At 43.8% G+C, this 14,833-nt stretch overlaps 1 protein-coding gene and 1 long non-coding RNA gene across 2 annotated transcripts in view; one reads left to right on the top strand and one right to left on the bottom strand.

Annotated features, from left to right (window-relative positions):
* Positions 1 to 14,833, bottom strand: part of LOC119507568 — a 136,019-nt gene that overhangs the window by 23,451 nt on the left and 97,735 nt on the right. The gene's annotated exons all lie outside the window — the stretch shown is intronic.
* On the top strand, positions 8,462 to 11,348 carry SOWAHA (sosondowah ankyrin repeat domain family member A). Its single transcript, XM_037800730.1, has one exon. It carries the CDS (start codon positions 9,087 to 9,089, stop codon positions 10,791 to 10,793), a length of 1,707 nt encoding a protein of 568 aa, XP_037656658.1. The 5' UTR covers positions 8,462 to 9,086; the 3' UTR covers positions 10,794 to 11,348.

Raw genomic sequence — 14,833 nt, forward strand, 5'->3', positions numbered from 1 at the left:
TTATCTTTGGAAGATACTAGGGACTTGGTATTAGTCAGAGTTCTCCAGGGAAACAGAACGAGCAGGAGATATGTGTTTGTGTGTGTGTGTGTGTGTGTGTGTGTGTGTGTGTGTGTGTGTAATGTAAATAGTAAATATTATGAGATTTATTATAGTTCTTGGCTCACATGACTTGGGGATTGGTAAGTCTGAATTCCATAGGCTGGCCACAAGCTGGGCACTCTAATGAACAATTTTGACAAATTCCCCAGGAGCAGCTGGCTGGCTGAAGTAGAGATGGAAATTCTCTCTTCTGACTGCTGAAACCATCACTTCTCCTTTTAAGGCCTTCAATTGATAGGGAGAGACTTCTCTCATTGCTGAAGCCAATCACCTTTGATGAATGTAGATGTCATGAGCAATAGATGCAATCAACCTACTGACAATTTAAATCCATAAAATATCCTTATAGTAACAATCAGGCCAGTGCTTGTTTGACCAAACAACTGGATACCATAACCTAGCCAAGTTGACATATGAGCTAACTATCACCAGACTCGTTATTTTGAAAAATGATAAATAAAGGGAAAGAATCAAGCATTTATCCTAATCTTCTCACAGGAACCTCAAGGTAACAAATAGTAGATGAAGGGAAATTTCTCTCTAATATAGAAGTCTTCCAACTAATAAATGAAAAACTTAGAACTATCACTATTTTTTAAATCCCTAATGAAAGAATGGATGTGGGAATGATCATCAATGGTTGCTCACGTCACAAAAGAGAGACAAGTAGACCTGATGTGCCTCCTTTTGTAAGCACACAATAGCACCTCTGAAGGGTTTTGCCTCCACCAAGACAAATCAAACCTGAATCTGATCAAGACCCTAGATTTAATTACCAATTCACAGAAAGTACAGGGGATAAAGGAATATGTAAAATGTCACAATAGGACAAATCTGATATATAGACACATATCAACAAATTGAGACAGTGGAAAACTTCACAAACCAACTTAAAAAAAGAGGGTGAGATGAGGAAGAATTGCGTCTGACTCCCAGATCACCGCTGGCTCAGTGGGTGAGAGTCCCTCTTATGAACTGGGAATCCCTGAGGAAGGGGCAGGAGGGTTGTGGGCAGAAGATAGCAAAGTCAGTTTGGACCCAATCAGTTTGCACCATCCAGGATAAGTGAGGCTCTTAATAGTATGGCACCAACCTTCCTCTCCATCCTTGTTTCTGTGGTCACCCACCCCCACCTTCACCCCTGTTCTCCTGTTACACTGAACTTCTCGCTGTTCCACAAACACACCATATGCCTTTGTTCATGCTGACTCTGCCTAGAATGTTTTTCTCTGACTTCTCAGCCTGCAGAGTTCCTGGTCGTTACTCAACTCAAATCTTGTCTTAGAAAGTTTTCAGACTCTCCCAAGGAGCAGCACTCCCTTCTCTAGGTGCCCTGGCATGCTAACAGATCTCTGTCTAGCGCTGAGCACATCCTCCAGTGGATCTCTGCTTACGTGTCTGGTTTCCCCACCAGACCACCAATTCCTCGAATACCAGGGATCTCATTTATTATTCTTTGTATTTTTCTCTCCTAAGCTAGAAGGATAAAGAGACCTCATCTTGTTTGTCAACTCTATCAGCTTGGTGGTGACTACCCGGGATGCCACGTTGAGGATGATTCTGGAGGGATACAAGCCATTAAGGGTGGTGGTGGCTGCCCGGGAGGGGCTGAGGGGAGAAAGTGAAAATCTTTCATGGTGGAAGAGGAGACAGGGAATGAGTTAACAAGGGCAGTAAAAAGCCTCTGTTGACCTGCCGTCTCATCATATAAAATACCGTGTGGAAGGATGAGCCTTCCTTAGGGTCTGGTTACCTTTATACTGTGGGGAAATTTTTGCTGCCAAAATTTGATCCACATATCAGGATTCCCCAACATGCAGCCACAGCCATGGGTTTTACTTGAGACAAGCCAGGGCCAGATCTCCTCCCAGCCTTGGGCCATCTGAGATCTGGGACCTGAGGAATGCCCCAGTATGGCTATTCACGTTTCAGGGGTTCATTTCCCCACAACTTCCATTCCAGTTTGGATAAACTCACCATTTCCTTCTAATCAGAAAGTGACAAATAGGATGTAGGACTTGTCAACTTGGAACATAAATGGAGACATAAACAATGCTCTTTAAAATTTTAGACTGAATAGTGAAAAACAAGCAAACACAAAAAAGCAGCAGCACAAAAGCTCAATCCCAATCAAACAACATTAACATGATTGTTTTTGTCCTTGCTGTCACAGCCACACAGAAGGCTCTGTGCAGACTGTGGTCTTATTGTCTCTCCTCTGGAAAGTTTCTAAGGCCCAGTATGTTGAGCTCTTAGGACACTAGAACATTGTGACATTTTGCCAAAACTTTCCAATTGAAAAAGAAAGGGTTATTTTGCCCAGGAAATTCTATCATCATTGCCTAAGAAGAGACAGACTGGAGAAAGAAGAGAGGAAGGAACATGGTGCCATGCATGAATAGTCAAGTCACAGCCTCCAGCCTCTTTCTACTGAGAGAGAAACTCTCAGCCTCAATAGTTTGTGCTTCAGAGACTGGATGGTGAAGCAGAGCCTTTTCTCTTGTCAAGTGCCCCCGGCACCATATGTATTTTTTTTCCTTGCTCTTGCTCCAGCCATTCTATCTGAAATTGAAGACCTGTACTGTTAGTGTAGATGTTTGAGCTGTTATGTCAAATTCGCCTCCCTTCAGTCAACATCTGAGGAGGTATCCAAAAGGTTACATTCGGAAAAGTTTCAGAAAAGCATACCTCTTATGGCTCCATTCCAAGCTGCTGAAATTATGGGGCTCTTTGACTTCTTGAACCTACTGGAACCTATCCAAGTTGTTTACTGACTCTCACCAGAGGCTATTTCATTTTGAAAAAGAAAAATCCAAGTGAAGAGAGTACTAACATGTGACAAATCATTACTGTTTCATCATTATCAATATTTATTGAACATTTAGAGCTATGTTCCAAGAGATGAAAATACAACATCTTCCTACCAAGGAGTTTGAACCATTTTGGGAATAGGTTGCTGAACAGAGACCTACATACACCTTAGTTTTCAATTAGCATTGCCAGTATTTCATTGATGTGTAATCAAATAAAAACAGTACTGTTGATGACTTCTTCCCCAGACCACACAGCCTCAGGGGAAGAGCTCATCTTCCTGTTTCTTACTCACTGTTCAATGTCAGAAATTTTTATGCGGAGAGCTGCTAATAAAACAGTTCACTATTTACTTAGCTGATAGGCTCAAAGTGGCAAGCAAGCAGATCTTCTGAGGATGTGAACTAGCCCTTTGGCTGCCTGCCCACCTAATCCGCCATCCCCTCCAGACCTCACAGACCTCACATGACTCCTCTCCCCAAAATATGCCCTTCAGAAGGGAAGGCCTCAGTCAACCCATGACTTTCAATTTCAGCCTTTTATTACAACTTATTTCAAATTATTTCAATTTCAGCCCCCTGTTAACAAGCTCTTAGAACCATTGAATAGGAAACTGGATAAGCTGATGACTAAGGATCCTTTTTACCTTTACCCAAGTTGCTAAGTAGAGGGCTAGTTTAACATGGGGTACTAGTACAAGAGTTTAGGTAAGAGCTGAGCTATCTCTACCTGTCCATCTCCAAAGCCAGGATGAAAAGAATCTTGTTTCAAAGTTGAATGCTGCTGGTGGATTTCACGCCAAACATTTGGTGCTATAATCTCTAAGCCCAATTTATCAATGATAAACTTCCAAATGGAATGGAAGTCCAGCCTCTGAGTGGCTTATTTGCCTATCCTAATCTGAACAAGGAGGAAGTGGTTGAATTAGCACTTTGCAGCTCTCACAAATTAGGCCCTTCCTAATTCAAACCCATGTGGAAGGAAAACTGAGTCCAAAAATGTCTCTGGGGGGACAATGAATCTCTTAAGTCAAAACTCATACATATAAATAAAACAGGCCAAGAAGGTTGACTAAAGGTAGCAAAGGGTAACAACCGCCCATGGCTCACCGAGCCAGCACCCAGCTTTCCAAGTCTCTGTGGACCAGGTCTACCAGTTCCCTACATAGCAACCAAGCAACAGTAGGAGAAATCAGAGATGCAGCCTGAAAAAATGAATCACAGATACAAAACACCAGCCTACAACAGAGGCAAAGGATCTGATATCTGTTGCTAAGATTTAGAAATAAATTTCCCTTTGACCCCAGAGAAGACTCGACTTGACAAGCCACAGGCATGAGAAAAAGGATCCTGTTGCTTCCTCTGTGCTGGTAAGCAAGAACAAAACATGATTTGTTCTGGAAGTCATGACTGCAAAAGCTTGAGATCTGGGCAAAGTCCCTTTACAGCTACTCCTGGGCAGCCAATGCTCCTCACATCACTGGAGCTCCAGACCTCCTTCTTCTCTACCGATGATGCTGTGTTGGTGGGACTCCAGGGACAGAGGAGGTGGACTGCGGTGGACCAAGTCCAATGGAAGAGGCCAGTTAGAGGCACCAGCCATCACGACCTAGGACAAAACAATCGCAAACATACAGCATCCACTTTATGCTCCGTGCAGCCCAGGTATGGGGTCCAGAGGGTAATGGGGATTGGAATAGGCAGTATAATAACATAATATAATATAGCAACATAAACCAGATTATGGAGGGGTTTTAATTTTATACTTAATAATGTGGCTTTAAAAAATATAGAGGGCATTCTACCCTGACATCCTCCAAATTTAAGATACTGAGATAAGAAAAAATAGCCTTCCTATTGCTTTATCACAGTTCAGGATACATTATAGAATTTTAGCCTTGCTATAAATATACATTTTACATTTGATTTTCCTAATGTTTACAGGCAAACTGCTAGGTCACTGGAAGAATTGATTAAATTGCCTCACTGGCAGTGGGGCACCAAAATCAAAACGCAGCCTAGGGAACTAGATGTCATTAACATCCTCGCCCTACTGCTTGTTCAAATTATAAACTAATCATTTAAAATATTAAAGCAAAGTATGTTCAGATACATAAGCTTAAAGGTTTAAGCTATATTTTTATTTTAAGAGTTTTTCACTGCTTTATTAGATATTCAGAGCATTGCTTTTAAATAATGGGTGATCTGACTTTGCACATAAATGAGCACAGGCTTTGGAATCAGACAGCCCAGAGTTCGAGTTTGGGCTCAGCCAATTATTAACTGTGACCTTGGGCAAGTTTCTTTCTGTAGGCTGGAGGCTGAAGTGTGTTAAATGCTGTCAATAAACTTTGCTTACCAGCAATTCCTATTCAATCAGCATTTAATCCCTTGTCTACTTTTAGTGATCGTAGTCAAAACCATACAAATCAATGGTCTCAAATAGGGGAGTTCTCTGCCTCCTCAGTGTGGGCAGTAATGAAATTTCAAATTAATTGATGCTTAACCACATATAAGAGTATGGAAACGATTCTTCAAGGGATCCAACAATCTGCTGTATAAAAGTTAAGAAAATAAAATATTAAAAGTTTATATTGAAATGAAAATTGCAAGAAAGACAACTTAGCTTAAAAAGTGAAAAAAGGCAATATAATGCAAGCTCTGCTTCTGAAACATTTTTGGCATCCTTCTCTGTCTTTCTGCCCCCACTGCTCTGGCTTGATTCTCACCATCTCCTACAGGGACCCTGCCACATATTCACCACAAAAGCATTGGTTATAGCAGCCAGGGAAGAAACACGGGTTATGAAACAACATGCAGTCTAATGCCATTGGTAGAGAATGGCATGTATCAGGGTGTACACATCTATACAGGAATATGAAAAACTACTGACAGAATAAGCCAAAAAGATGTTGAGTGGTTTTCTATGGGTAATCTATTCTTTTTATATAATGGCAAATATTGAGAATTGGGAAATCATCCTTATTACTTTTATAATCAGAAAAGAAATAAAGCTACAGAAAGAAAAAAGCAAGAAAGGAAGGAAGGAGAGAGGGAGGGAGGAAAGAGAAGAGGAATGGAGAGGAGGGGAGGGGAGGGGAGAGAAAAGGATAGAAAGGAGGGAAGAAGGGAGGGAGGAAGGAAAGCTTTCTATTGCAAAGAGGATAAAGTGCAAAAACTAGCATTTAAGGTCCTCAACCCGTGACCCCAGATTACTTTTCCAATATTATCTTCTTCTGTATCCCTGACACATACCCTTAACTGCAAATATACTAGACTAATCTTTACTTAACCCTGAATTCAGCTTTCACGATCCCACTTCCAAGCCTTTGCCCATCCTGTTTTCATAGCCTAAGGTGGGTAGCAGTCTTTCAAAAACATCCGCTTCTTGAAGACTTCCCAGGTACACCCCCCCTCCCCTTTGGAATCAACCCCCTGGTAAGTGCCTGGAGAGTTTCATTTTGCTAAGTAACATAATCAATTGCATGCTTTTCTCTCTTCCACTAGGTGGTAAGCAACTCAAAGGCAGGCAGGCTGTATCTTCTTTCCAGACAGCCCAGCTCACTATCTTGCCACCAAAGATACTCAGTAGATGTTTGCTGAATTAAGTTATAGGAGTGTAGAAGAGGAAGATGACACACCTGGGGCAGCTGCAGAGGCTTTATGGGGGTGGGATTTGAGCTGAGCTTAAAGGAGGGGTAATATTTAGTTGGAAATGGCACTGTTATTATTCTGAGTAGATTGCTTAATACTAGTTACAGTGTAAACCTATCCTAAAGTTCTCTTTAAATCAAAGGTTTTAAGATTTTGCACTTGCATTTTTAAGCTAAAAGAATATAATATTTATAAATAAAAACAAGTGGTCTAAAAAATGAAAGTGTCATCAGAAAACAAAATTAAAAGACAAATGATAAATTGGAAAAATATTTACAACATAAATAACAAAGGGTTAATAACTACATATCAACAAGAAACATATTAATAAATGAGTAAAGGAAATAGACACTTCACAAAAGAACAAATCCAAATAGAAATAAAGAGGAGGGGGAAAATTTAGTTTCACTAGTAATAAAATAAATGCAAATTAGAGATACAATTTTTTGCCTTTCAAAATGGAAGATTAAAAAAGAAAAAGATACTACTCAGCGCCAGTGACAGAAAGATAAGGTCCTGTCATGGAGCTGCAACCTTTTTGAAAAGCAACTTGGCAATATGTTTCAAGAGTCTTAAGAAATATTAAATTCTACCTATAGGATTCCATCCTAAGAAATTAATCAGAGAGGTACACAAAGTTTTGCCTATAAGCAGCACCATTCATAAGAACTGAAAACCAGAAACAATATAATCAGCAATAAAAAACAATTAAGGTACAATGCATTCATATGATGCAATCATTAAAAATTGTTTATTTCTGAAGAATAGGTTATTGTCATTGGGGAAATGCTCACAATACAGCACAGAATGAGGGAAAAAAAGAAGTTTAAATTGTATGCATTCTAGAGACTAGGCTGGACACAGAAATTGCCTCTAGGGAGTATGATCAGGAAGAGCAAATACTTCACATTTTGTTGTTCTCTTTTTCTTTTCAGTGAGTATTAATAAGAATAATGGCTATACTACTACTAACTTGAATGTTTACTGTGAGCCACACACTGTTTCTAAGTGTTTTGTGTGTATTTTCTCATTTAATCCTCATAATAACCTAATGAGGTAAGTACTGTTATTATCATTCCCATTCTACAGATAAGAAAACTGACACACAGAAAGATCAAGCAACTTCCCCAAGGTAGAGCCCGGATTCAAATGCAGAATTTTGATTCCAGAGCTTTGCTCTCTTTACTACAATACACTGCCTCTGCTTTTATTTTTGTATTAATGCTTTCATAAATTAAAAAACACATTTGTAAATTAAGAGATTTGCCTTGGCTGTTCCCTCTGCTGAGAAAGCTCTTCCTCCAGCTATCTCTATAACTCCATGATCTCCTTCAAGTCCTTGCTCAATCGTTACCTTCACGAGTCCTACCCTGACTATCCTGTTCAAAATTGAAACCTGCCTCTTCTCTCCTTTACCTGTCTATTTTCCCATAGTACTTATCTGTGCATATTATACCGTTTTCAGAGTCACTATATTACTTCTGCGCACACACACCGTGAACTCCACTAGGGCAGGGATTTTTGTCTGTGTCACTCACAGATGTATTCAACAGGTGGAAAAGGTACGTCCTGGCACATAGTGGGTACTCAAATATTTGTTGAATAAATGAAAACTTTAAAAATGAGCATGACTCCAGTTTTGCTTTCTTATTTTAAAATCATAAACACAATCACATAGGTGTATATAGGAGGAAGAAATATTAATTTCATAATGTTAATGGTGATATTTCTCTTCTTTGTGTTTTCCCCCCAAAATTCTATGTGAAATGTATTATTTTATCAGAAAAATGCTATTTACAATGTCTCTTCTCTTCCTCGACCAACATTCATCACTACGCATTTTTTTTTTTGGCTGTACATTGCATGAAGCCCAGTTTTCCCATATGAAAAGCAATAGGAAATCTGAGTCATTGTCTTTAAACAATAAATTATTGGTTTTAAATCATCGCCCAGTATTTTTTGGTGGTTAAACGTTTCTCAAAAGAACAAAATCCCTTGCCTAGCTGGTCGGCCGCGGCGTCCCTGGGGAAGACAACCACCTAGCAACCCCGGCTGACGCGTGACGCTGCGCCTTTAATTCTCCCTTGATAGGGAGGCGGAGAATTTCCGCTCCCCTGCCCCTCTGCTGACTGGCGGCTGCTGTCACCTGTAAGGAGAGCACCGCGCAGGGAGGATGGAGCCCAGCGTCCATTGGACAGAAGGTAAAGGCAGCAACCTACCCTCTAAGGCTAGGCGCCCGGCAGGGGCTGGCGGAAGGTGCGGGCCGCGGCCCCCAGCGCCTGTTGCCGGGATACACCGCCGCTCCACGGCGCGGGCGTGACCAAGGTCCAGCTTCGGGTGCACGTCCGCCCGCCCGCAGTGAAAGCGATCTTGTGAGCTTGGGCGAGGCGGATATGACTCCCGGGTCCCCCGCTCCCGCGCGTCCCAGCTAAAGCCGCGGCGTCCCCGTGTCCCAGCAGCCGGGAACCGAGGGTCAGGGGGAGGGGGCGGTCCCGGCTCCCCCGCGGGCGCACACCGGCCATGGCGCTAGCCGCCGCCGCCGCCGCCGCGGCCGCCGGAGTGAGCCAGGCGGCAGTGCTGGGCTTCCTGCAGGAGCGCGGCGGCAAGGTGCGCAACTCGGAGCTGCTGAACCGCTTCAAGCCACTCCTGGATGCCGGCGACCCGCACGGCCGCGCCGCCCGCAGGGACCGCTTCAAGCAGTTCATCAACGACGTGGCGGTGGTGAAGGAGCTCGACGGCGTCAAGTTCGTGGTGCTGAGGAAAAAGCCGCGGCCCCCGCAGGGACTGGCGCTGCTGCCCTCCTGCACCCCCAGCACCCCCGAAGCACCAGCGCCGCCGTCAAAGATCACTTCTGTCTCACCGGGAGAAAACGCTACCCCGGAGGCTCCATCCTTGGCCTCACCCCACTGGTCAGAGGAACCACTAGAGGACCTGGCCCCGCCATCAGAGCCACGGGGCGCCCCTGGGGCCCGGGCCTCCGAGCCGACTCACCCGTCTGGAGAGTTGTTCTTAGGCTCAGTCCAGCAGTTAGGCGGACCCTCCGACCTCGGGGTTCCAGCCCCTGAGCTATCCCAACCCTTCGAGGGGCCGTCCGCAGAAGTTGCCCCACCGTCTAGGGCACCATCGGAGGCGACCTCGCCCGCAGCATTACCGCCAGACCCTGAACCTGGGGTCCAGATGACGAAGGGGCCGCCGCTCCCGCCACGCGCGCCGCAGCTGAAGCCCTGTATGCTGCCAGTGCGCTGCGTCCCCGGTCCCACCGCGCTCAGGATCCGGGCGGAGGAGCAGGGTCTGCGCCGGCAACTGTCGGAAGAACCGAGCCCACGGGACTCCCCGCCGCTGCGGCGGCGGCTTTCGGTGGAGGAGTGTGGCCCGGGCCTCAGCCTGGGCCCGGGACGTTCCCCGCACCTGAGGCGCTTGTCGCGCGCCGGCCCACGCCTGCTGAGCCCCGACACCGAGGAAGTGCCCGCCGCGCCGCCGCCGTCTGCCGTGCCCCTGGAGCCGGCGGAACACGAGTGGCTGGTACGAGCAGCAGGTGGCCGGTGGACCCACCAGCTGCACGGGCTGCTGCTGCGCGACAGCGGCCTGGCGGCCAAGCGCGATTTCATATCGGGCTTCACGGCCCTGCACTGGGCCGCCAAGAGCGGCGACCGCGAGATGGCACTGCAGCTGGTGGAGGTCGCGCGGCGTGGTGGTGCCCCGGTCGACGTGAATGCGCGCTCGCACGGCGGTTACACGCCGCTGCATCTGGCCGCGCTGCACGGCCACGAGGATGCTGCGGTGCTGCTAGTGGCGAGACTGGGCGCACAGGTGCACGTACGCGACCACAGCGGGCGGCGCGCCTACCAGTATCTGCGGCCCGGTGCCTCCTACGCGCTGCGCCGCCTACTCGGAGACCCAGGCCTACGCGGCGCGACAGAGTTCGACGCCGCTGGCGGAGGTAGTGGCAACCTTGCGGCCCGGCGTCCGGTACAGGTGGCCGCCACCATCCTCAGCTCCACCACCAGCGCGTTTCTGGGCGTCCTGGCAGACGACTTGATGCTCCAGGACCTAACCCGAGGCTTGAAAAAGTCAGGCTCCTTCAGCAAGCTCTTGGGCGCCTCGCCCATGGTCCCGCGCAAAAAGACCAAGCCCCGTGGTGGCCTACCAGCCTTCTCAGAAGTCTCTCGTCGACCCACTCCAGGGCCATTAGCTGGGCTAGTGCCTAGCCTGCCCCCCACAACCTGACAGTCCCTAGGGCTACGACCTGCTTTATCTAATCTGGCCCTACAGTCTAAGCCTGTCCAAGGCTGCGACCGAACACCCGTGGCCCTATCCGTTTCCATCTTCCACTGCCGTCCGACTTACCCCGGTGGGCCTGCTCCTCCAGCTTATGTCTGAGACCTGCTCTGTCTCCAGAGATGGGATTAGAGATCTCACGGCGAGTCTCCTCCGAGAAACTCCAGCAGTCAGGGCTGAACTCTGGAGGAAAGTTGAAATTTAGGGTCAAATGTTAAGGGGCAGCAGCTGGTCTGGCCCCTGAGTGAGTTAACCAGATGTCCCTGCGTCTACACACTACCAAGCCAGAGCTAGAGCAAAGGTAGTGGGTCCCTTTAAATATTGGATGATGTTGGGTTGTTCGTCAGTTTTAAGAGTTGTGGTTTTGTAATTTGATGCTTTTATCCTGTTTTTAAATTGAAATGAGGTAAAGCAACTTTCATAATAGTCTAGCCTTTGAAATTCTATTTTTCCATTTTTAGGTAAAATGCTCATTTTCAATCTTTTGCTAAATATTTTGGAATTATATTTAAAAATAGATAATCAAGATCTAAAGGAAATTAGTCCCAACTAAGGAAACCCTTAAAATTTATCTACCTCATTTTAGGCAATCTCAAAGATTCTGGAGAGTCTTGAACACAGAATAACCATTGTGGCCATTGTGAATGTAATTAATTTAATAGTACTGTGAATGCTAAATATTAGGAAACAAGAACATTTTGGGAATAAAGCTGATTTGACAGAGGGGATAGGGACATTTGGGCAAATACTTTTTTACATGTGATTGTCTTGATGGTGAAATATAAACATTCATTTTTGGTACCACTGGGTGATTATTTTGATTTGGCATGAGTACCTAAATATACTTTTTTAAAAGTGTGACATATTTGTGATTGCACCTTTTTGCCATGCTTCTGAATTTGTGGTTCTCAAATGTGCCTGAGCCTTTCAGTGCAGTAGGTGAATATTCAAAGAAAAAAAATGTTGTAGCATTCCATCAGAAAATTAACTGGTTAAATATTAATGGCTATAGTTAAGGAACAACTATTTTATATAAAAGTTCTGTACAAACAAAAAGTATGTGATATCTATTTTAAAAAGCCGTTCAAAAGCAACCAACTTCTTATTCCCTAAAAGCAAATTCAGACCTCTTTACCCAGCTGATTTAACTTCGCTAGACCTTTGTTCTTGATCTGTAAATGGAGAAGTTTCGCAGATACTGCCAAGATTTCCCAGGCTCAACACAGTGTAATTTAATGGCACTTCTTCTTTTTTTAAAGATGTGGAGTCTATTTGCTCAACAAACTTTTTTTAATGTATTGTGATAATGCTCTGCTTTTGCAAATTGTGTTTGCATGTCATTAGTTGTATCAAATGGGTTTGTGTGTGTCTGTGTGGCACAGGATAATGGGGCTTTACTTTCCCTCTTCCATATATATCACTGAGGCCTTTGAAATTATTTAAGGCAATCCATGAAATGTTTGTTTTAAGCATTGGAATAAACAGTACCCAATTTTGTTCCAACCTGTCTGATTGTGGACTTCCCTTAAATAATCTGCAGCTTTTGCTACTGTGTTTTTCTTTTCATTTGTTTTTCTCTACCTTATTTCTTCCTTTTTCTCTCATCCTTCTTCTGCCTCTTCCAAGCTTTCTACTATTGAAAGACTTTGGATTGCTCTGTAATGTAGAGGAGTGTATCACGGACAGATATGGTAACCAGGAACTGTAGTTAAAGATAGACCCTAATTTGACCCCTCCCACCTTCCTTGCCTGGAACTCTGGCATGTGTCTGTTCAGTCTAGCTAAACTGCATACATTATTTTAAAATGCAAATTAAATCTTCTCCCTCTGCAGAAAAATTGTGGGAGGCAACAATTATAGCAATCTGAGTAGCTGAAGGTCTAGAGACAGATTAAAATATTAGATTTCCTATGGTAACAGAGGCCTGACTGAGACAGGGTGACAAAGGCCACAGAGGGAGGTGCGACTTGCTTTAAGACAAAATCTAAACTAGCAAGGTACTAATAACAACTGTTTATTATACACTTAGACCAGACAAGGGTTATTTGAACTGTCAAAAGAAACTCGGTGTTTCAGAAGGACATGCTGCAAGCTTTCCGAGTGAAGTAAAACATTTGACAAAAGCCTAGGATCAAAAAGACTTAAACTCAGATGTTAGAAACCTCTGCTTTTTTCTGCAGTGGAAGGAAAGACTTTCTGAAACTATAAGGTAAGTAACTAGGAAATTCTAGTTTGATACTCATATGGAAAGTTTTCTGGAACCATATATTGCCTAGCAAGAGGTACAGCTGTAAGAAGGGTATTTCCAACAATTGACGAAAATAACTAGGTTAAGGCAGTTTAGCTAGTTAGAATTGTCACAGGGAGGAGAACCAGTCCTTTTAATGGGGGAGAAGTTGTTAATGTTGATGTGTATGAGTCATATCATTAGCAAGCTTTTAAAAGCTTTACATTTCCTTTAATGGAGGTTGTAGGCTGTTCTTGAGCAAGTCTCACTTTCCTAATGGAGATACAAGATATGGGTAATACATGGATAGCCTGTGTTTGTTAAGTGCAGGCAAAGTTATAAACACTTTGCACGTATTAACCACAACCTTTTAAGGTCTGTACTATTAGTATCTTGATTTTAAAGTGAGGAAATTGAAGCCTAGGGAGGTTGAAAATAACTTATCCAGGCCTCATGGCTAGTAAGAGGCAGAGTCAGGATGAATTGCTGTTCTCCACTAGGCTGTTTTCTCACAGGAGAGCAGGTTGGTCTCATTTCAGCCTTTTACTCATTTAGTAATTCTCCAGGTCCTAATTCCCTCTGTGGGACACAAGACTGAAAGTACCTGTCCTATAGGCTGTGTGGAAGGAGGAGCCCTTGGACTGAGTAGATGGAGCTCCTTGTGAACTGCAACACCAGCCTGAGATGTTGTCAGGAGTGCTGAGTAGGTCACATGGGGGTGTCTGGCTGAATTCCAAAGTCAAATAGCACCGATTTGTGGATCTGCTTTACATGATCATCATTCTTTTACCATATTGGTATTTGTATAGATAAATAACAATTGATTCTACTAGGAAAAATGTACTCCCACAAAAGGGAAACTATTCCATTCTCTCTATGTGTTATTACTTTAGTTAAAATAGAAATACCAATCTCTTACCTTGCATTCCTCTAGCTACCCTGTGGAACCTGAACTGCTGCCACTCGACCAGCTGGGCTGAGAGCACACCCTCAACACAGCTGTAAAGTTAGGACCACCCAGAGACCATCTTCTCCCCCTTTTTTCGGCCTTTTCCTGGAATAAATTATTTGGCCATTTAAAATAGTTTCACAAATAGATCTGTTAGTGCTCTCAAGATAGCTTGTAAAAAATTTAATTAACATCTATATTGAGATATAATTCCCATACCACACAATTCACCCATTTAAAGTGTGTAATGCAATGGTTTTTAGTATATTCAGAGTTGCATATTTTCATCACCCCAGAAAGAAACCCCACACTGTATACATAAGGTTACTAGAATAAAAATTCAAACAAAAACAAAAACAAAAAGAACCATGGGACTATACAACACAAATTGTGTACCCTAATGTAAACTATAGACTATAGTTAATAGTATAATTATAATAATACTGTTTCATCAATTCTAACGGGCAAAGTGTCAATAATAGGGAAAACTGTGTGATAACTGAGTTCTGTAAACCTACAACTTCTCTAATAAGAACAAGAAACCCCATACCCATTAGCAACCACTCCCCTTTTCCCCCACACCCAGACCCTGGCAACCACTAATCTACCTTCTCTTTCTATGGATTTGCTTATTCTGGACATTTCATATAAATGGAATCATACAATATGTGATCTTTTGCATCTGGGTTCTTTCACCAGCATAATGTTTTCAATGTTCATTCATGTTGTAGCACATACCAGAACTTCATTCCTTTTTATGGCTGAATAATATTTCACTGCACGGATGGATATACCACATTGGGTTTATCCATC

This window comes from Choloepus didactylus, chromosome 13 (assembly GCF_015220235.1).
Source record: "Choloepus didactylus isolate mChoDid1 chromosome 13, mChoDid1.pri, whole genome shotgun sequence".
Classification (NCBI taxonomy): Eukaryota; Metazoa; Chordata; class Mammalia; order Pilosa; family Megalonychidae; genus Choloepus; species Choloepus didactylus.